General features: G+C 30.9%; 2 protein-coding genes across 3 annotated transcripts; both read right to left on the bottom strand.

Annotated features, from left to right (window-relative positions):
- Window positions 1-578: 578 nt before the first annotated feature.
- Window positions 579-8288, bottom strand: LOC100780893 (aspartate--tRNA ligase, chloroplastic/mitochondrial). 2 transcript variants are annotated; one of them, XM_006584801.4, is made up of 14 exons: window positions 7636-8286; window positions 7279-7422; window positions 6946-7055; window positions 6431-6542; window positions 6217-6288; window positions 5123-5214; window positions 4740-4860; window positions 3703-3825; window positions 3305-3500; window positions 3022-3209; window positions 2853-2924; window positions 2236-2334; window positions 2048-2128; window positions 579-943 (listed from the first exon to the last, which is right to left on the bottom strand). In XM_006584801.4, the coding sequence occupies exons 1-14, from the start codon at window positions 7984-7986 to the stop codon at window positions 935-937; spliced, it is 1770 nt and encodes a 589-aa protein (XP_006584864.1). In that variant the 5' UTR covers window positions 7987-8286; the 3' UTR covers window positions 579-934. The 2 variants fall into 2 exon arrangements, with proteins under 2 accessions (XP_006584864.1, XP_006584866.1); XM_006584803.4 differs by lacking the exons at window positions 579-943; window positions 2048-2128 and having other exon boundaries at window positions 2853-2919; window positions 7636-8288.
- A 6979-nt stretch (window positions 8289-15267) lies between these two features.
- On the bottom strand, window positions 15268-16534 carry LOC100812251 (pectinesterase inhibitor 7). Its single transcript, XM_003530725.4, has one exon. It carries the CDS (start codon window positions 16325-16327, stop codon window positions 15683-15685), a length of 645 nt encoding a protein of 214 aa, XP_003530773.1. The 5' UTR covers window positions 16328-16534; the 3' UTR covers window positions 15268-15682.
- Window positions 16535-22648: the final 6114 nt, after the last annotated feature.

Raw genomic sequence — 22648 nt, 5'->3', positions numbered from 1 at the left:
AGTTCATAGGACATAATATTAAATAAATGAATTTAATTTTAATATACTGTGTCTGTCATTATAAAATCTGCACATAATAAACGAACTAAAATTATTTTAAATATAAATTTGAAAATAGTATTACAAAGATGAAAAATAATCAATTATATAACAATCTATGATCAAATAACAGTATAAAAACCTTATATGCAATCAATGTATTCCAAAAAATTTTAAAAATAAAATAGAATGCCTATATTTTACGTTAAATTTAGACAAATACTGAGAAAAATATGGTAAATATTTTTTTGCCAATATATTACTGCCAATCTTGACAAATATCATACAGATTATGATAAATAATTCTGACTGTAACATTGCTCATTAAATTTTTTTGCAAAATTAGCCCTGTGCATACGAGGTTTGCTGGGAGTTTGGCGTTCAAGTCTGTTAGTCACTCGAAAACTACTTTATAGGTGTAGCTCATTTGTATAGTGACATTGTAATGAGCTTAATTCAAGCTATTATATGCAGCAACACAATCCTCTGTTCACTACTTCGGAAAAACAATAGCAGTAGAAAATTGTAACTACATCCAATTGTAATTAAGATATTTCTATAAATTTGTTTGGCTCAAAAATGTGATTAGCATATGTATGTTTACCTCCTGTTACAATCATAACCAGCGTCCCTCCTTAAAAAATATACATTGAATTAATTAAAACTCCTCTTCCTTGATATACATAAATTATTCCTTTGAGCAATACAAAAATGGGTGTGGAGTGTTGAATATGTATCTAAGTTGTAATTGACAGATCTTTCAGCTGCTGAGGATCCACCTCAGATGGTGATCTCGTGAGGGCACAATGTGCAGTCGTTGTTTTTGGAAAAGCAATGGCATCTCTTATGGAATTAGCCCCCGCCAACAGCATAACCAATCTGTCCAACCCATAAGCTATGCCTCCTACATTTCATATACAAGAATTTTCAGTAAAATCTACAATTATTGATTTCATTGAGAAGCAATAGGTGCCCCTGGAACAATGATTCGAATAGTGCGTTTAAAAAATCATACTGATCAATTTTTAACCACATAACCCTCTAATATGTAAAACTGTAATCATGCAAGTGGAACATATAAACATTCTTGACACACTCCTTACAACTTTCTCTATTAGCCAACAACTGAACCCCCTTTTTGTCCAAATCCTTCCCAGTTTCTTAAGATTGTTCAACCATCATTTTCCCAACATAATTTGTAATCTTAAGGCACACCTAAACCAAGACAACAGAAGTAAAGCTGAAGACACTGTTTCTAAAATTGCTAGCAACTCTGTCCATCCTTTACTGAAAATCAACACCTAGCATGTTTGCTATACCCTGGAAATCATTTTTTGGGCCATGAAAATGGTAAGTGTATTAACATGGCTAATTGGTTAAAATTTTGGGTTTACAAAATAAATTGTGGCCAGAGAAGTGAAAAATTGATTTTTGTTGAGAATAATTTATTCTACATGAGAGATGTATGGTATTTTTTTTTATAAAAAAATCTATATTTATATTTCAAAAGCGAATAAGTGATTCTATTTTGCCATCCTAACAAGTGATTCTTCTAAACTCGCTTTTAAAATCATTCCCAAACAAGAACCAATTTTTTTATAAAAAAATTCTTTTAAGATCAACTCTACCAAATTTAAACCAGGCCCTGGCACAGTTGCATTTCATGAACCACCCATGCATATTGTTAATCATTACTAAAATTGCCTTTTCATAGATGGATAGTTGGACAATGGACACAGTCACAGACCAATGATACTACTCTAGCCAGATAGTTCAGTTTCTCAAAGGAAAAGAGAGGACTTGAGCTATAAACTAGTCAGATCTCAGTTAAGAATCCAGAAAAAAGTAATGGGACACAGGAAAACAATAACCATACATAATTCTAGTTTAAATTTGTCTGGCAACATTGAAGCATTTTATAAATATAGAAAGATGCAAAATAAGTGAAAAGACAAATAAGCACAGGAATGGTGACGTAGTCATTATTTCCGATTAATGGTCCACTAACCTGCTCCATTGAGATGCCAACGACCTCCAAAACCTTTTGTTGTATATCACGTTTATAAATTCTTAGACTTCCCCCACCAATCTGACAAAAAACAGGGACAAATTAATACTGTTATTGATACAGATATCAGTGATCAAATCACCAGCCTCACAGCTTACAAAGGGAAAGTAATCAGAAATGGTTCTTACCTCCACTCCATTGTAAACCATGTCATAAGCCAACGCACGAGCAGATGCAAGGTCATTCATGTCTTTAGGATTTGGTGCAGTGAAAGGATGATGAAGAGCCTGAATTAGACCATAATTCAGAATAATGGCAAGAATAGTAACAGAGATAACCAGGAAATGATTTATTATGCCCAACCACATTACTAGGACATCTTTTTCCTTCAAGATCAAAAAATCAAGCCCTAAGCACAGGCCATGAGTACAACTTCCTAAACACTAATACCCATGAGTACAACTTTTGTCTGGAGATTATTTCCTAATTCCTAAGCTAATATTAATTTAGTACAACTTCCTAAACACTAATACCCATGAGTACTAATTGAATTTTGTCATGTGATACATGAACGTACTATTTCCTAAGTGCATTAACTAATGTTTCAAAACCTCCCAAACAAAGGAACTGAGTAAAATTCAGGGCTTGATGAAAGGAAAATTGCCAATTCACACAATGACAAAAGTTTAAAGAAAAAAGAGAAAAAACAGCAAAAACTGTAACGACAAAGAACAGTCATACAATTTCAAAACAAAGCATTTATTATATTGAGAAATACACTGTTGGGTTTAAAAGCAGAACAGACCTCTAGCCTTTGCTCTGGATCATTCCACTCAAACATCGGAAAATCAGTGATCCACAAAACTGAATGCCTGCCCTAAAACTCGAACAAAATAACCAAATAATATTAGAAAAAGAAATAGTTGAGAAAGAGAGCATGGTGATCCACTGCATAAAACCAATCACTAACTTACATGGTCAACCAAACCTAGGTCATGGGCTACATAAACTCTAAGACGGTCTAAAGTTTTATTTACAGACGCGTGATGACCCACTGCAAATAAAATCAGATCGCTTGGTCCTGCAGAGCATCGCCTTAACAAATTCCCTCTAGTTGTAGGATCCATACTTGATACTAAAACAGAGATTCCTTCAATATTCCCTAAAATCAAAGGTTTGCACAATAGAAAATGGAATATAATAAATATCTCCCAATATTAAAAAATACATATTATTAATAGCAAATTCATCCTTTACCATCATCCAAGACCTTGAGAAAAGGCAAACCCTTTGCACCAGATTTGAGTGCTTCATTGTAAATATCACCTTTCTTAAGGGCTGAATTTGAGTATTTTTTTGTACCAGAAGGTACACATAACACTTTGATAACTCCCCCATTCTCCAAGGAATCAGAGAATACCTTGAAGGAAGACCCTGAGAAAATATCAGATACCTGCAGCAGCAGAAAAGTTATACTACAGCAAGATTCCTTAAGAAGCAAATATAAGTAGCTACTGCAATACAAGACAGCAGCAAGGTATATCAGTTATCAAATTAAAGAGAATACAAACACAAAAGACAGGATCATAAAAAACAACTACCATACACAAGAAACTACAAAAGTGCTATGGAGGAGGAGAAAGAAAGATTATTACATCTTTTAAATCAAGATCAAATCTGGTATCTGGCCGGTCTGAACCATATCTACTCATTGCTTCAGCATATGTAAGCCTGGGAAAAGGGTTTGGTAACTCCACACCTTTAATTTCAAGGAAAACCTGCAACAAAATGCTCCTTACTTACACTAACACATTAATTGGCAAATGAAAGAAAATTAAGAGAAGCGAAAGTAAAGAGAAAATAATGAAATTTGTGATGTTGTTTGGTTTGGAAGAAAAAGTGGAGAAAGAAAATGGTAATTTCTTTATTCTTGTTTCTTTGAAGAGAGAAATAAGAGAAGAAAACCATAATTTGGCAAATGACATCAGTGCCATTTTTCCTGCAACTTTACTACTTCTGGTAAAAAAAATTCAGAAAAACAGTTATACAATTTAAAAATCGATCATCATATACTGACCATAATTACCAAAAAAAACTCAGAAAAAAACGATAAACTGTTAATGTAATCAAATTTTGAATGTAAAGGACTTCCAATTGCATTGGGTACACCAAGAAAAAAGGCTATTATGATGAAGTCATCCTCAATCACTCACCAATTGCATTGGGTACATAAAAGATCTATATCAAAAAAGTTTTTGGCTTACTATCACAGAATTTAACTTGGAGAAATAAAAAAAGTTCTTCCTAAGAGGATGTATAATGATAAAGTAGTTGGTTTTGATAATATTCCAGTTGAAATTTGGAAATATATAGAAGAAAAAGGTACCATTTGGCTCATAAAGCTATTTAATGAGATTTTAAGATCTAAGAACAAGGTGTTTGCCTCTAAATTTTGTCTTTAGTTGTCCTGCATTCTCAGTTGATATTTATACATGCTTCTAAATTTGCAATGATGACATTTGACAATTAAAATCATTAAAGGAAATTCCCTTCTATTTATACCTTATTCCTTTGTTCCGAATTTCCACCTCAAGTCATGATATGCTTTTATTACTTCCAAGTTTCAAAATAATGAATAATATGCATTTTATAAGCTGTTAGAGAGGTCTGATTACAGATAGTATAGACTAACCTTTCTAATCAATTCTTCATTAAGCGTTAACATATCCTCGTAAGGAGTAAAGGCCATTTCCATATCTAGTTGGGTGAACTCAGGTTGTCTATCAGCTCTTAAATCTTCATCACGGAAACATCTGGCAAAAAGTAAATTGCATTTTATCCAAAAAGAAAAGTCACTTGCATCATAATTGTTTCAATTTTAAGTTTAGTATAGCTTACAAAAACAAGCATTCTATATTCTTAGTTTATGAAAGTCACTTAAACAAAATGCATATTAATATAGGGAAAAAACTTAAAAGAGAAAAAGGAAAAAGCACTACATAGGGGACAATAACATATTCTCGTAAAAGAAGCCAAGCTACAAATAAAGACTCAAACATAAGACGAAAATATTACCTTGCAATCTGATAATATTTGTCAAAACCAGCTACCATTAGCATTTGCTTAAATAGCTGAGGACTTTGTGGCAAGGCATAGAATGTTCCTGGCTTCATAATTCATGTGATAGTGAATCAACAAAACAATATCAACTAAGTAGCTCACAAAAAATAGAGAAAAAAAAGCTTCCATTGATTCTCAGCTTACTCTTAGCAATGCTCTGCTCATAAAAAATGTTACTCCAATAAAATAAAAATCTTTCAGTGGCATAACACAGACAAATAGTCAATGCAGCTATGGTTCTTACTTATGAGAACTGTACTGTGTTTGCAATCATGTTTTGCACTACCATAACATAAGAGACTTAGTTGCAAGTATAAGAGTATAGTTAAAGGTATGAGAAAGAAACGAAATTTTTGAGAGAGAAAATAATGCACGGGTCTGTTAATATAAATTTTAAGAGATTATATACACACAGAAAGAGAGAGAATTTTATTTAATAAAACTGTATGAAAAATGTGTATCAGAAATTATAAAGGGGAAGGTATTCTTTGAAGTGAGTGTTTGCCTGTTTGGCATTCAGATTTCAGACTGCAAACAACAGAGCAAAACCAGCAGGAGCACATCTTCAAATTCCTATGATGCATCATCTCTTGGAAACAGGAAGGAAATTTGCACTCATGGAGTCACTGTCAAGTGTTTGCCACCAGCATTGCTTCTACCATAACATGTGAGGATGACAGAAGAGATGAACTGGTTGGGACTAGAATAAAAGTTGGGGGGATTTGGTCCAACAAAAGCTAAAACATAATTTCCCCACTGTACTGACAGGACCAATATCTTTAAGGTATGTTACTCTGACTTCTTTACTCTATTGTAATTGGAATCCATTTTAAACCAAGAAAAATAAAACACTAACCAACTTTTTTAGATAAATCTAATGCCAGACTGTCCTAACTGGACACCCTTATTACTCACAACGACCCAACTCATTTAAAATATTGTATATAATCATGATTTGAAATATATTGGATAAATTTCATGATCATAATCTTGAGCAACAAATACTGCAAAATAATAATCTCATGCAAGAGGTGAAAAGATCTAAATACCTGGATTCTTGATGGAACTAAATAATCCCGGGCACCTTCTGGTGTGGATCTTGACAGTATGGGAGTTTCAATCTATCTTGGGACCAAAAAAAGGTAAGATCAACACAGGATATCAAACACTAACCCAGAGTGAGTAATAACAGTGGAAGGAAAGCAACACAATTACTCAATGAACAGAGAAAATAACTTAAGTGATGAACTCACAGAATAGTACCTCCACAAAACCATGAATGTCTTCTAGATATCTTCGAATGAGTTTAACCACCTTATGCCGCAGCAATATGTTGAAATTCATTTGTTGCCGCCTCAGATCAAGACATCGATACCTGCAAAAAACCAATTATAAGCAATAGATCTCTTTAAACATACATGAGACAATTAAGAATGGGTATTATGAAAGAAACTTTGATAGGTCAACCACAAAACAAAATTCTCTCGTTTCTACAAAAGCAAAAGATAAATTAAACATGTGATTACTAAATAAATGACTTTCTAACATTAAAAAATAGACCACAAAATTAATAGGAAAAAACCATGAAAACCTAAGACCAGATAAAAGTAAATGCCCCAATCATGTGAAGTTAAAGAACAGAAGCTATTTTCCCATCAGATTCACAAGTGAAATAATAAGATTTTGACCTCAAAATGACAGACTTCTACAAGAAACCAACCAACATAAATAATTACAAATAAGCAATTACGAGTATCATGTAACTTGATGGCTAGTACCTCAAACGGATTTCCTCTTTAAGAGAGTCTTTTGCATCATCTGCTGTAGTGACCAAGAATGGCAACTTTGAATTTACCGAATTTAGCACTTGAACTCTATTTGCAGCAACCTGCCACACATATATACACACAAAAATAGGTTGATATCAATAAATAAAACAGTCAACAGATCTTCAGAATCCAGACACCAATCGCTTTAGTACAAAGCACATTTCTTCACAGAATATCGAGCAAGGAACATGGGGAAGTATTGGAGAAAATAAAACCTTCAGGCAACCAAAATGTTGTGTATTCAATAGCAAAATGAAATTCACCCGTACCAATGATATATACCTCGATGAAGCCAGTTTGCATCTTCTTGTTGATTGACTCATTTGGCCTAGACCTGACAACACCTTCAATGGCAACCACGTACTCAAGTCTCAGGTCATTGATAGCAGAATGGGCATCTGGAAATTCATCTGGAAGGGTTGTAACCTGAAATACAAGTTTAATTAGAACACATACTAAGTACAATTACAAACAACAGTAACAGTGAAGTAGTAAATGCATAACAGAAAACTAAGAAAGCAGCATTGGCAATACAAAAACTTTTATGAAATGAACGAGGCTAAGTAAATATCCAAGTGCCAATAAAATACCATAGGGGAACTGGATTAAGAAAACCAAGCATTTGCAACAGGCAAGTACCTGAATAATGCCAGTGTGGTCTCTGAGATTAAGAAATGTGAGGCCACCATGGACCCTGTGAAGGGCAACCCAACCACAAAGCTGGACACTTTTTCCCACATCATTTGAAGACAATTTACCACAAAATGCAGTCCTGTTGACCCACTCAAGGGGTTCACTGAGGGCCAAAGGTGGTTTAGCATTGGAAGTGAGTGTTTCAGAAGCAGAAGCAGAATTAGAAAACACGGTTCTGGTTCTGGTACTGGTTCTGGAAAGTGACAGTGGAATGGTGTTGGAAACTCTGCACAGAAACACCAAACATGGCCTCGTGCGGAAGGCCATCAAAGGCAAAGCTTTAAGGAACAAAGACATGGTTTTTTTGAGAAAATGGAAATTGGATAATGGATACCCAGTAACGAAATATCCTTTGAAAAAAACTTGAATATTTAAAACCCAAACAAAAGAGATTCGGACTCTGTAGATTGAAAAAAATAAAAAAATAAAATGATGAATTCGTGAAAAGTATTGAAATTTGCTGAAATTGGCGCTAAGCGGAATACTTGCACCTAGTGAGAATAATGGGTGGATAATAATGAATGGGAAAAATAGAATAATTGTAGAGCAACCATTGACCAGAAGAAATATGAAGAACAGTGGAACGCAGTAAAAGCAAGGAGTAGCACCGTGTCGTGGGAAGGAGATAACGGATGGGTTAAGGGTAAAATTGGAATTACGCTGTTCTGCTGGGTGTTCCAGCAATTGGCAGGATGCACAAAGCAATCTATATCTATATGTCCAAATCATACCATAAGCTTATGAATGGGCCTGAAGCTGTTGTAATGGGTTGTGTTGGGGAATATAGAATCAAAAGCCTTTGGGCCTTGAAACCAACAAACCTACTTACGCGAACTGAGATAATAATAATTTTAATATAATTAACAAGAATACAACAGTATCGTTGATATATAAATGAACAAATCAATTAATATTTTAATTTTAATTTCTATAAACTTATAATAAATAAATATTAAAGTAAGTTATTTTTCATTAAAATTATTTTGCTGTTATAAAATTTATTATCTATTTATTTTTCTGTCATAGAATTACTTTTATTATATAACTTGATTATATGTTTATAGAAATAAAAGTGAAAACAGAAATTGATTTGTTCATTTGTGTAATAAAAATACTGTAGTATTTTTTTAATTATATCAATTAATTCATTATTAAATTTTCAGTGAGTATTATAACAAAGAAATATATGGAACACGATAAGTGTTGGATTCTCCATAATCTTGAATTTTTTAATAAACTTATGGGCAAACTAATAATTTTGACACCGTCAATACTCGTATTGATATTTTAATTGTGAAAATAAATCAAATTGATTAATCAGTTCTACTAGTGTGCATGAGAGAGCGATGGAAGAAACATTAGAATCTTCAAATGTAAAAGACAAAATATAATTAATTACAAAGGATAAAAAAATGTTTTACTTACAAACTAAAAATTTGGAACAATATTTAAAGTTGCATTTCAAAAAAAAAAATGCTTTAAACTAAGAAAATTCTTTTTTTACCCAAACCAGATTTTTAGCTAATAAAATAAAATTTAACGAATTAATAAGTTATTAGTAAACAACTCAATGTCATGATTCTATTGTAGTTTCAACTTGAAATATTTGAGTGATATGAATAAAATATTCTCGACATCATCCATAATTTGTTGCTTGCAATTCTGTTGTGTGTTTCAATTAGGGATGCAAACCTTATATAGATGAGAAACTTGTGCCGCAAATAATACAAAACTCATTTTTCTTTTGAAACAAAATTAGACAACTAATATTTAATAAATAAATAAAGAGAAAACAAAGATATTGCACCGGCAATTATTATTTATCAGTGCTCCGTTTCCTTAGTTAAAAATATTAACATTGATTAGTTTCCTCAGAGTTTTCATGGCTATAAAACTAATTCTCAATTCAAAATTAGACATACAATCATTGTCTCTCCTAAAGATATATATTGTGAAAATTAAATACAATTTCTCTTGCACAAAGTAGCACGAATTGCCTAATTTCTTTTTCCAGTGGATGCATATGCTATATTTACTAATATGTATAAAAAAAAAACTTATTAAATACTAATAACTAAAGTGACCAAAGTATAATGATTAAAATGAGAAACATAAAGTAATAGGGTGATAGGCGATATTGATAAAGAATGCTGAACGTCCGTGAACCAACCAGAGGCAACAGAATATATATATATATATATATATATATATATATATATATATATATATATATATTGATTGGTTCGTATCTTGGGACCATAAATTAATTAATAATTAATCTCCATATTATATACTGCATGAGCTCTTCTCGTGAACCTTTTGTGTGATGTGTGGCCAATTATTTGTCCCACTCTCACTTGGTACCTGCTTAGCTTCTAGTCTTTTCATTCACGGGCTGCTTCTGTCTCCAACCTCAACTCCAAACAATATTTCTCAACCTTTCTGCTCCTATCCCTCTCCACCTTATATATATTTCTATGTTCTTCAAACATTTTTAATCGTGGGGGAGAGAGATGCTTCGCCTCATGTGGTTCAATCTTTTTAGAGACATTATTCATATCTCATTCTTGTTTATATTCTCACATTTTCTGATTTGTTTACGATTCTCAATCCATTTTCATTTATCAGCTATTGCTTAACTCTAAAACATTTATGACTGAATTCAATTAATGAAAATTAACAGTTGATTCTCGTAATTAGATTTCGATTTATTTAGTTTGCGGGTGGCCTGGGTGAACCAAGACATCATAATTACATCAAGCAGCTGACACAAGATTCAAAACCGTCATGTTATCTGCACAATTTTATATTCATAGCTCAAGATTACTCACGTGACTATTTTATATTTTTCACACATTAGCCAAGAAGTTTCACAACTTATTTTTCAAAACAATATTGTATGTTCATCAAATATTCAATCATGTGGGAGAGAGATGCTTGGGTTGGTGTGGTTGAAACTTCTACAGACATTCACATCTCATTTTTGTTCATTCACATTTTCCAATTTATATATGCAGGGCTCTCAATCCATTTTCATTTATTTGTCGTCTAAATTTAAGAGTTATTGATTTATTTTGTTAAAAAAACGTAGTTGCTAAACTCTAAAACATGCACGAGTGAATTCAATTAATGAAAATTAACAGTAAATTCACTTTAGATTTTGACTTCGTTTGCAGTTTACACAAATCTATTTGTTTCACTTGATGGCCGAAACTCGTAACGTTATTTGCCAAATTTTAAATTCATAGATAAAGGTTATCCACGTCACAATTTTATTTTTTATATTTCAGTGTGTATTTTTTTTTTCACAAATTACCAAAAAGTTTGACAACTTATTTTTTATGAGAAACTTAGAAATCATGAGAATTAAAATTGGTCAAACTGACTGATAACTTATTGTTATATTATCGAGAACAAAAGTTTAATTTTTTAAATTTAAATATGGGTTGAAAGTAAATAAAGCTTATTCCAGGAAAAAAAACGACTTATTCACAGAAAAACAAGAGCAAAAATAATTAGTTTTCAAGCTGATGACACATTTATTCAATTAATCTGCACCTACAAAAGACAAAACCTTGATTTGGCTTTATAACTAAAACCCAATAATTTAGCAAGCTCGAAATAATTTCCTGTCCTTCCCATCCGAGTCATGCTTAATTATACATAGAATTGTATTAAAAATTGTACATGTATTTATATGGTTTAATTGAAGTGACACACTGCCCTTGAGCAATTTAATTTGTCTGCTACACTAATTACGTAGGTGTTTCCTCGTAGTTGCCATGATATTAACAAATAAAAAGCCCTAAGCAAAAAGAGCCAAAAATCCATGCTGGTATCTTTACGGCTTATACGCATGCATACACCTAACATAAGCACTGTCCATTTTTTTATCAGCAATAATCTCTCATTAATAGCACCACTGGTGCTGAAAACATATATACAAAACCGCAACCCCAGAATGAGCCGCCCCCAAACTAAAGCTGAACCATAAAAAAACTATATATGAAAGAGAAAGGAGCAGACAGCATCTTTATCTTATCATTAAAAAAGCTAATTAAATGAAATTATATATATATATATATATATATAAAGAAAAATGATAAATACTTTCCTTAAATAAATAAAAATATCACACGTAGGGCAATACATAATTTATATTAAAACAATACAATAGAATGATAAAATTAAAGAGTACATCAATATTAAGGGGTAAATTTTAGTGGGGCAAAGATAAATTGAGCAATATAGACAGTAAATGCAAATTTTAAAAAATAAATATCACAGCAATATTAAGGTGAAATATTAATAAAAATATTAATCAAATATTGTAGCAATTGCTATAATGAATTATCTTGAGAGAAGAAAATGTTTTTATTAAATTTTTTAAATAGGTCTGAATCCAACCACAGCACTAATAAACAGTTGGTTAATTCGTACTGGTGCATGTGCCAAAAAAAAAATCGTATTGGTGCATCTTTCTGAAATAATACTTTATTGAATAAAGCAATTACGTGCGTTATGTGAGTCATTAATACTATATGGAGTTCTATTCTCGTATATGATGGATTAGAGACTAAGAGTAATCTAAATATCTTCAGCGCAGTTTGAGTTTAAAATCCTACGTAGGTGACGTAGAAGTAGATGAATTATTATTATTGTTATTATCTTTTCCTAAAATTAACTTGTTGTTTGCACGTAATCTCGTTACGTGCTAAGATCATGTATAGTTAAGAGTCAATTGGATTCTGTTTATAGGTTTGATTAGACTGCTATTTCTCATCAAACAAAAAGTTTGGACTAAAGGCGGCCCGTTGCATTCATATACCTTCATCCACTGTGTTCGTATCTTGGAAAATATTCCCTAATAATAGATACTATTTTTCTAAAAAAATTCAACTTTATTTTTAATATTATATAAAAATAGAAATATATAATTATATATTTTACGATGTCAATTTTTTCATGTTTAATAAAACAGTTTTAGCATAAGTTGATTGAAATGGATAAAAAAAACCATAATGGAAAGGAAAAAGAAATATTCGTGATCGAATGGGAACATAATCAAGAATATCAATCATGGATTCATGGCCTATGAAAAGCAATAGAAACCAATTGATAAAGATTGTTGTGGACCCTCCGGATCAGGTCATTTAAATTTGCGTACTGAATCATGTTATTCCATTATATGATTGAAGAAAATTATATCCCTATATTCGATGATGATGATCATTTGTGTGGTTGCAATTCTTCATTTGCGTATATTAGTAACGGTCAAGTTGAATGCTAAACTCATCCATTATTGATAAATATAACAAGTGTTTGGTTCAAACAAAAGGAGAAACGGGTCAGAGTATATATATATATATATATATATAAATTCAAATTTATTCATTAAGATAATATTATAATTTATCTTAGATAATGTTATTTAATCTATTAGGTCATTTGCTATTTCACCACCCACATTTGTTCAATCAAACAAAATTTATATACAAAATGTTTAGATCTCAATAAGGCAGGTATGTTAACTATTTCACATTAACTAGTGATATGGTTAAAATAGAATATATAAAGGAGTTACAAACATCACCTCAAAACCCACATTCTAAGAGAGAGGAATGAAAAAAAAAACAAAAATAACAAAGTAGCAAGACATATAAAATTTATTTAGTAGTTGAGAATTAATTTATTTGGTGGTTGAAAATTGAGAACTTAAAAGGGAGAAGGGATGAGAGAGATCAAATTAATTTCTTTGGTATTTGTTTAACATTTATTGATAAAAAAAAAAAGATGAGAGTTTTTAAGGTCTTGTTTGTTATTGTTTTCGAAAATAATTTTCTAGTTTTTTAAATTTATTTGTTTCTTAAGGAAATTTAAAAGCTTTTTATCCTTGAGTGTATTTTTTTTAGAAAAATACATTTTTAAATGAAAAAAGTGAGAAGAGAATCACAACTCTTTACTTTTTCTGACACCTCTCTAAAAAAATTGTTTTTTCTTCCTCTTTTTCTTCATTTTTTAACTCAACAAAAATAATTTAAAAACATCCTTTCTCATCCCTTTCACTGTTTTCGAACCATACTAGAAACTTTGATAAAAAAAAAAAAATCGTTTTTTTCCTGTCAAACATCATATTAGTAGCTGCTTTAGTAGCTGCTTGGATAATGAAATAATAATTGTAGTGTAGAATGATGAAATTACTAATCTTAAAAAAATAATTTATTTCAGATTAATTATAAGATTTATGTTTGGGTTATATAAAGACGTGGACATAGAATTGCAATCCTAAAATCATTCTTAATTTTATTGTGTAGATATATGATATAAAAATTGAAAATAGTTATGATAATGTACTTGTGGAGGTAATAAGAGCAACATCAAGGAATATAATAAGAATGAGGTGGGTAAGGTGGTAGTGGTAGCCAGAATGAAAATGATTACAATAATTATAAACTATTGGTAAATTGCTTAGGTTATATAGTAGTAAGTAGTAACACAATAACATTGACAACGATACTAGTCAAGAGCATAATCAAAAAAGCTCAGCAAAGGGAATTAGGAACAAAAAAAACATTCGTTCCTAAAAACAGTTTTATATATATATATATATATATATATATATATATATATATATATATATATATATATATATATATATATATATAACATATGTAATTATTTTATATACAAAATTTTTTTGTCAAAAAAAAATATATACAATTTTTATATATATATATGAAAAAGTAGATGAATAAAATAATTTTAAATAATTATATATAAAAATCTCAACAACATAAACACCATATATATATATATTAACACCCATTGTTTTTTTTTATCTTTTTATTATATCATATTATCTGTTATACATAAAATTCTATTTTTTATTTTCCTAGATGTCAATCAACATGTCCATGCATTTTTTTAGAGTGAACATCTTTCAATATTTTTTTATCACCATTTATTGATGATATGACATACATTAACATATAATGTCATATGCTATCACTCACATTATATATATATATTATTAAATGATGATAGAGGCTATTTCAAACAGTTAAATTTTTTAAAACTTAAATTATAAAAAAAAATATTGAAAGACAAACAATAATGAATCTTAACTTTACAAGGATTAACTAAAAACATTTAATTTTGAATTAAAATTATATATATTTTCAATACAATACAGTTTTTATGCACACATAACACATTCAATATTGTCACATTACAGTAATAAATAGAACGATGCAATAAAATAATAAAATCATATTGAATATTTGCATAAAAAATATTATAATATATATAAAGTAATAAAATTCGGTATTAATATTATTTTAATTCGTCATCACAAGGGTGAGAGGAACCAACAAGAGCTGGATTAAGTGAAAAAGAACTTGTCTCTTACAATGTAATAAACTAAAATTTAAATTCCTACTAAAAAAATTGGTGGCAACAGTGTCAAAACAAGATTGTATGTGAAGAATATACATGTAGGAAAAAAAAGTTAAAGATGAGAGCTTGAGAACAAACAAACTCACGAATGGCTGTATTTTTTTTTAAAAGGAAAAAGTAGAGTTTTTACGTGCAATCCTGAAATTTACAATTATTATTTTTAATTTAAACAAAAACACAAAATAATATAACAGTTAACCACAACAAACTAAAAAGTAACAAGTCAAAGTTCCACACTCAACTTTCACTTGTTTTTTCTTCTTCCCCCCATATAGTTATCTACACTCTTCATTCATTCTATCACGTGATTGAAGTGATGCGTTTCTCTACTTTCTTGAGCGAGTGACAGCAAATATGTCTACAAGCATACCAAAATTTACAACACAAGAAAGAAGGGCTCACGCGTCCCACACACACGGCACTTTTTGTTTTTTAACGCCAAATTTAACACAACCTATTCTTTAACTACTTTTTTTTTTTTTTCGAGTTTGGAGATGTATAAAATCGGACGGTAAGTAATCTGACACGTGGTTGAAAATCAAGGCATTCCCTTGTTAGCGTAGGAGTTGACGAGCGCCAAGGCATTGCTGGTGAACTTCTTGACGTTGGTGACGCGATCGCATACATCCGTTTTCACGGGACAGTCCGCTACGTCCTGGAAGCCGTCCGTACAGGTTTCTTCGTCGGTGAGTGCAGCGCTCATCCAGGTCTGCACGTTGCTCATCTGAAACAGGAACGAGCTGGCGCCGGCGCCGGCGGCTCCAATCTGACGCATCTGCTTCAGCGAGCCGCGGATTTCGTCCACGGCGTCGCCGAGGTTCGAGAAGCAGTCGTGGAGAGCGAGGGCGGCGCGCGTGGTGCCGTCGTAGTCGGCGTCGCGCGTGAGGTTGGAGACGTAGGAGGCGGCGCGGTGGACCTTGGAGAGGCTCACGGAGATGGCAACGCGCGCCAGCTGGCCGGGGTTCTGTTGCACCGCACTGGCGTAGCGAGAGAGGGAGGTGAAGCACACGTCCGGGTAGAGCGTGGTGTTGCAGCTAGTGCGTATGAAATCGGCGTCGCCGTCGCCGTCGCCTGGGGAGGGTGCGCCTTCGTCTCCGGCGGTGGCCGTCGGGTGAAGGCTGGAGAATGCGGCTGCGAAGAGGAAGAGGGAGAGAAGGAGATGGTTAAGACGTTGGGTTCTCATTGTTTGTTTCTTTCTGTTATGGTTTGTGCTGTGAGTAGTGTGTGTCCGTGAGAGAGAGAGAGAGAGAGAAAGAGAGGGGGTTTTGTAGGCATCAGTTTGGTGCCAAATTACCTTCTGCTTGTTGATTTTGGCTAAAATAACTATAATGCCATCTTTTATTTTTATCTGAAATTCATGCTAGTCCTTTAATTAATTATAGGTTATTTTAAATATTTGAAATGAGTCGAATGTTTGGATTTTGATTGAAAGTGATTTGTTAATATATTCTTGCTTATTTTTATGATTATTTGAAAATATAATCATAATGCTATTTGTTAATATATTTTTTCTAAAAATAAAGTAGATATATATGTGTTAGCAAATTATATAGATTTGTTAAGGTACATAGATCTCTTTTTTAGAATCAGCAATTTTGCAAGTTATAATTTTGATTTTTTAAAAAATATATAAAGGTTCATTTTTTTTAACGTACATTATTCATTTTGAAATCATTAAGCATGCATGAAATATGTTGCAGCTTAATCAGACATTTTAGATTTAAATCTTGAATTTATAATTATATTAAACATTTGAAAGGAGAATTTTACTCATGGTGTATAATAAACAAACATTGCTTATGATTTAAAAGAAAAATAATACTCATCCTAAAAAAAAAGTTAGTATAAATTAACATATTTTATATTAAAAACATACTCTCTTTTTTTTGCTTGTATTATTTTGTTTTTCTGGTTAAATAAATATTGTAGAAAGTTATGTGTTAGTTTTTGGTCTATCCCTCTTTGGATGCATTGAATTGTTAATTGAATGAACAAGAAGAAAATAACTATTGAGGTAGGATTGATTTCTAGCATGTTTGGTTTTACGTTATTCACCAAGAGGTTAATTAGAAGGTATAGCTACTACGCCTTGGGCAAAATTGATAGTATAATTTTCCACGTTCTGGATGGGCAACCAAACTGGCACGCCACAGGCATCTTTAGCATTTAAAGAAGTTCATTCGTGGTTGATTTATTTATGGTACTATCTGTAAATTGCCATGCCTGGGAAAGTTTGAGGGAAAAAACAAGTTACTCAAATGATTTGTTTTTTTTTTTGGGTACGAATTACTCAAATGCATTGATTAAGAAAGAAAGTTTGAAAATGATTTTGACGTCTTTATTACCTGTTTCTTGTTTGTTGTGACTCGTGAAGAAAGTTTTGGTTGAAAAATAGTTTTGTCTGTTAGGGAGTTTTTTCGGCTTTTAGGAGATCTGAATTCACGCGACAAAGGCGAAAATTTTCTTTAAGATCCATAATTACAATCATAACAAGAGTTCCATATTGTATTAATACTTTTAAGTTTAAGTAAAACATAAAATAAATATTCATATTATAAAATCTTTCAAATTTTATTAAGTTTTCCCTGAATTCCTTACTTTTAAACTTTTTAATTTATTTCATATCTCAAATACTATATCATAAGCCTTCAAATATTTGGATAGAATATTTTTTAAAATTTTAAGTAGAAGAAAAAAGAGAACTAATTATTTGAAAAATAAAATAAAATTATTTACCGTTTAAATTGAAGGAATAAAAAATATGATCAAGAAAAAAAGATATGAATATATGTGCATGAAAGTAATACAAAAATAAATTTTATAAAGTTTCGAGAGTTTTCTTGTTTAGGAATGCGTACAAAAAGAAACTGGACTTCGTTAATACACTACTTAGATTTTCAAAAAAAAAAAAAAACTTAGATATAAGTGAGCAGGAGTTTTATTGTATTTCTTCTCCTAAAATTTCGGTGATATGTTGGCATGTAATACGTTCGGTATGTCAACAAAGTCGTAGTTGGAGCTTATCTTTTTATAAAAGAGGCTAGTTATTAACCAGAAATTTGCTAAAAAGAATATTTAGGCAATAAAGCCAAAAACAAGTAGATTAAATAATACTAATATTTCACAAAGATTAGATCTTTTAGTTCATTCTTTAATATATTCATATAATGTCAAAACTATACATATTTAAATGTAGAGCTATATTTCTGCCTAAATTTCATCATCTGCGATGAAGGCCAATTTTAAAATGAAGGATTATCTCATTTGGTTCAGAAGCAAAATAATGGCAGGCATGTGTAAGTAATAATAGAGGAAGGAGATGGGCGTTGCTTGGCGTGGGGACGCTACTTACGTGATAATAATAATGAAAATAAATAATGTTTTAGGTGATAATAAGTGGAATGAAGGACGAAAACAGCAGAATGGAGAACCATTCCTGATTTTAGAATTATATATGTAAAAAAAATATAATTATTAAATAAAATAGCAGTACTTTTTAACTTGAAATATAATTTTCTTTATTTAACCGGAGTTATCGTTATTTTATTACAAGTTTTTTAAGTTAAGTTACAACAATGAACAAGACAACAAATTTGGTTTCTCATCCGTGGCACTAGCATGCCCTAAAAAAAAACAAAAGCATGCGCAGTGCCCACTTGACTTCAGTTTTGCGGCTAGTGCAGAATCTTACAAATCAACCGTCAATTTCAGTCCGTGATGAAATCAACGGATTTTATCATACTAAACATTCTTCTTATAAAATTCAGACACCCCTTCATCATGATGCACTGCACATTTTTATGCAACATCAACACGTAGGAAAATAATATTATAAGAGTATTTCTCCAAGTATCAAAACAAGCTAAGTATTTTAAATAAATAAAAAAAATCAATTTTTGAGACTTGTCTATAAAAGAATAACCTAAGTAGCCGTAGATTATTATGCGATGGCAATGGCATCCACTACAATAGTGTGAATTGGCTATAACCTAATAAAGCAGTGTGGGCTGTGGGCGAACACTTTTTTCTCTAGGTCGGTTAAGACTTTGGGTTATTAATTAGGAAATTGGGGCAATGCATATATAGGTATGAATGTTTCTCAGACTATGCCCACTATGCTTCAAGCGTGAAACTTTTGTTCCACCTTTTTTTAGCTAACAAAACACACACACTCGTACACCATTCAATTTCAAGGACATGACAATCATATATTGTGGGAGTTAACCTTCCCCACAATCAAAGCCCGCAACCACAAGGGACTTTTCTCTCCTTCACCCAATTAGAACTTAAGCATTGCGCTAGAGGTCACCATTAATTACCCTTAGGATATGAAAAATAACTTGTGCATTAAAATAAAATAAAATAAAAAGTAAAAACCATGTCATGTCCGAGTTGGTAAAGCTTGAGTTGAAATGCTTTATATTTGGCTTTGGCTTGCTTCTTTTTCAAACTTGTCTAAGTGAGGGGGTGTAAAAAAAGGGAACATAAAAGAAAAAGCGAGGGTTCATAAACTATGTATAATTATTTTACCCACCACCATTCAAGCAACTATTTGCTCCAAATTTTGAAGTACAGGGGTTAGGGGCAACTAATGCAGCATAATAACATTTTGAAAAAGCTACAAGAGTGGTGTGTTCCTTCGTTAATACCACGTTAGCTTTAATTTCAACTTTGACTTCTAAGGGGTCAAATAACAAACAGCAGCTAGCACAAGAAAAAAGAACATCATAATCATGATTTGAAACCGTGCTGCTGGGTGAATCCATTTGACAGTGACATCTTTACTTTACCAAATATTAACGGGCTCAACGGCGTAACCGACTCGTCTTTTCATCCACAAAGTAAAAGACAAGAGAACGTACGGAAACTTTTACTACTAGTGTGTACATTTGTTGAATACATTATTTATCTTCGATTAAGATTTTTTTTTTCATCTTGTTCGGTGGTGAGGATGGAAAGGAAGGGAACTAAGGAGGTTCGTGGAAAAATAAAAAAAGATAAATAGATAAGAAATAAAGTATAAATTAAAGTCATTTTGATTGAAGTGAAATAAAAAAAAAAGTAAAAATATGGGATTGGTTGGCTGAAAGAAAGGAAATTCAATTATTAATAAAAATATCATTTTACTCGAGTATAAACATGTTAAGGTGTTTTTTTAACAGCATATTGATTTTTTAGCCATATAACTGATGTCTGATACTTGAATTTTCAGCAAAGAGCACTACACCAGATTCAATAGGGGCATGAGAATATTATTGTTCCTTTCTACTCTTTCTTTCATGAGTGAGAAGAGGCAGATATATTCAACTCAGACCTAGATTTTTAAAAACTTTCCATGCTAATTCTACTGTATCAAACAGAGCATGTTTTCTTTTCCCGTTGATTAAAAAACAGAGCATGTTTGGTAACCCTAAGTTTTATGGGACATCAAATCTAGACCATTAAGTCTCTCCTGTCAAGATTAAAACACATAAGTCATACAAGTTATTTTTAAAAGTCATGTGACCTTTTAAATACTCAAATGGCATTAAATTTAAATTATTTTTATATTATCATATTATCTACATTTAATTATCTCACGCTAGTATAAAAATAGTCAGATATACCCCTATGTATATATGGAGTATATTAAATAAGAGAATTTTTATTATGAGAGGGAAATAAGAGAATGTAGTCCATTAAATCAAATGAAGAAATGTAAAGATTAAAAGAGAAAATCATTTTTAAGTGGTCATATGATTAATTAAATTTTAATTAATAATTAATGTATAATTGAATGATTTAGATTTATTTAAGACATAAGGTTTAATAAGAGTGAGAATAACTTCTATAAAAGCTCTCATTCAAGAAAATGTTTAAAACGCGAGCTCCTAAAAATAGTCCCATTCAACTATGATTTAAATCTATAACAGAAGTTGATTTACATATGTAAAGTATTAGGTATTATATCATAAATTCAAGTTTTGGTTTTCGTTAATTATTTTAAAAAAAATCGAAAACAAAAACTAAATTTTGTTTAAGGAGGCAAGAATTTTTCGTGTAAATCCTTTAGTTTGAATTTGCGTTAATTGTTTTTTCAGTCGAACATGACAACAATACTATTAGATTAGATCAAGAAAGAATGTGCCATAACATTGCCTAAGTAACATTCTAATCTAATATAGAGAATTATTGTAGTTTACATTTCATATTTTCATCAACTTGTGTCTTTCTTTACAATAACATAATAATGTCATTGTCATGTTATTTACAAGTAATGGAGAATCAAATTTTGATTTAAGGTAATGTGAAATGTTCTTTTGAAATATAAATTTGATAAAAGAAACTTACTAAAAGCACACTCTTTAGCATACTCCTTCAACCACACCTTTTTTTAATTGGTTAAAAGTTGATTATATGACATTTTATTTTATTGTAATTTACATATATCTTATGTTCTTACATGAAGAATTTTAACTTTAGCCATTCAAAAGTTATTTTTGTTGGGTTTCCTCTTCATATTTTGTTTTAAAAATAATTCATATCATCATTTAGTAACGATATAAGTTAGCAATCACTATATACATGTCAAGATACAAGTTTTATTAGTAAAGTAATGATGGGAATTATTTTCAAAACTCTTAATTTTTTTTAAATAAAAAATAGAATTCATCATATTTAAAAGACTAACAAACCAAGGATCCGTTTGGGATGATTTTTAGTTTTAAGTTTTAAATTTTTTAAAAATAACAATCATTTTGAAATCCAAAATTAAAAAACTTACAACCACCTCAAATAACCTCTAAATCATTAAGAATTTAATTTAAATACATTAATATTGTGTCGATAATTTTTATATTGTCAACAATTATAAATTATCATATATGATATATCATTTCTATTTATTTGACAAAATAATTTTTACACTTATAATATATGAAAATTATTCCCAACCTTTTATTGTTGAAACTATTGGTTTCATCACATCATTCTCATATATTCATGTTGAGTATAAATGTATAATAACACGGCTTATCAACGTTTCCCTTTGCCATATTTGATGATATAGATCCACCACCTCTTACTTAATTTCCACTTATATAACTTTCATTTAATGAATGATATTTTTTAAAAACAGAATTTATATAAGTACCAAACTAACTTTTCAGACTTGTAGAGTTAATTCTCGTGGTCATTGTCTACAAATTCTACGTAATCAAGAAAAATAGATAGATATACATAATATGGATAAAAATGAATCAAATAATAGGTGGTTGAGATAAAATGGGAACTGAAATTTTGGTCTGAATACTCGCCGGGCACTGTAAAGGGGGGACAAGATGAGAAAGCTTTTCGTGTGGATCTCTAAATGAATTATCCACTTCTGCACATGAACGTCATTGTCTAAACGAGATCCAGGGCCAATAATAAGACTCCGTGAATGAAGGATAATTACAAAACTTTCCTGTTTATTATCTTTGGTTGTGTGAATTAGAGTGGGGTCTAGCTTGAATTAAGTTATTTT

The sequence above is a fragment of the Glycine max genome, chromosome 8 (genome assembly GCF_000004515.6).
Source record: "Glycine max cultivar Williams 82 chromosome 8, Glycine_max_v4.0, whole genome shotgun sequence".
Lineage (NCBI taxonomy): Eukaryota > Viridiplantae > Streptophyta > Magnoliopsida > Fabales > Fabaceae > Glycine > Glycine max.
The sequence above is the reverse complement of the archived record's forward strand: the minus strand, read 5'-3'. Positions and strand labels throughout refer to the sequence as shown.

Bases quoted from the DNA above. Each gene is read 5' to 3' on its own strand.
- LOC100780893 (XM_006584801.4), bottom strand. From the start codon at position 7,986: ATGTCTTTGTTCCTTAAAGCTTTGCCTTTGATGGCCTTCCGCACGAGG. The intron at 7,423-7,635 runs GTACTTGCCTGT...CTTGTATTTCAG, and splicing joins ACCACACTGGCATTATTCAG to GTTACAACCCTTCCAGATGA. The intron at 2,925-3,021 runs GTAAGTTAGTGA...TTCGAGTTTTAG, and splicing joins ACCTAGGTTTGGTTGACCAT to GGCAGGCATTCAGTTTTGTG.
- LOC100812251 (XM_003530725.4), bottom strand. From the start codon at position 16,327: ATGAGAACCCAACGTCTTAACCATCTCCTTCTCTCCCTCTTCCTCTTC.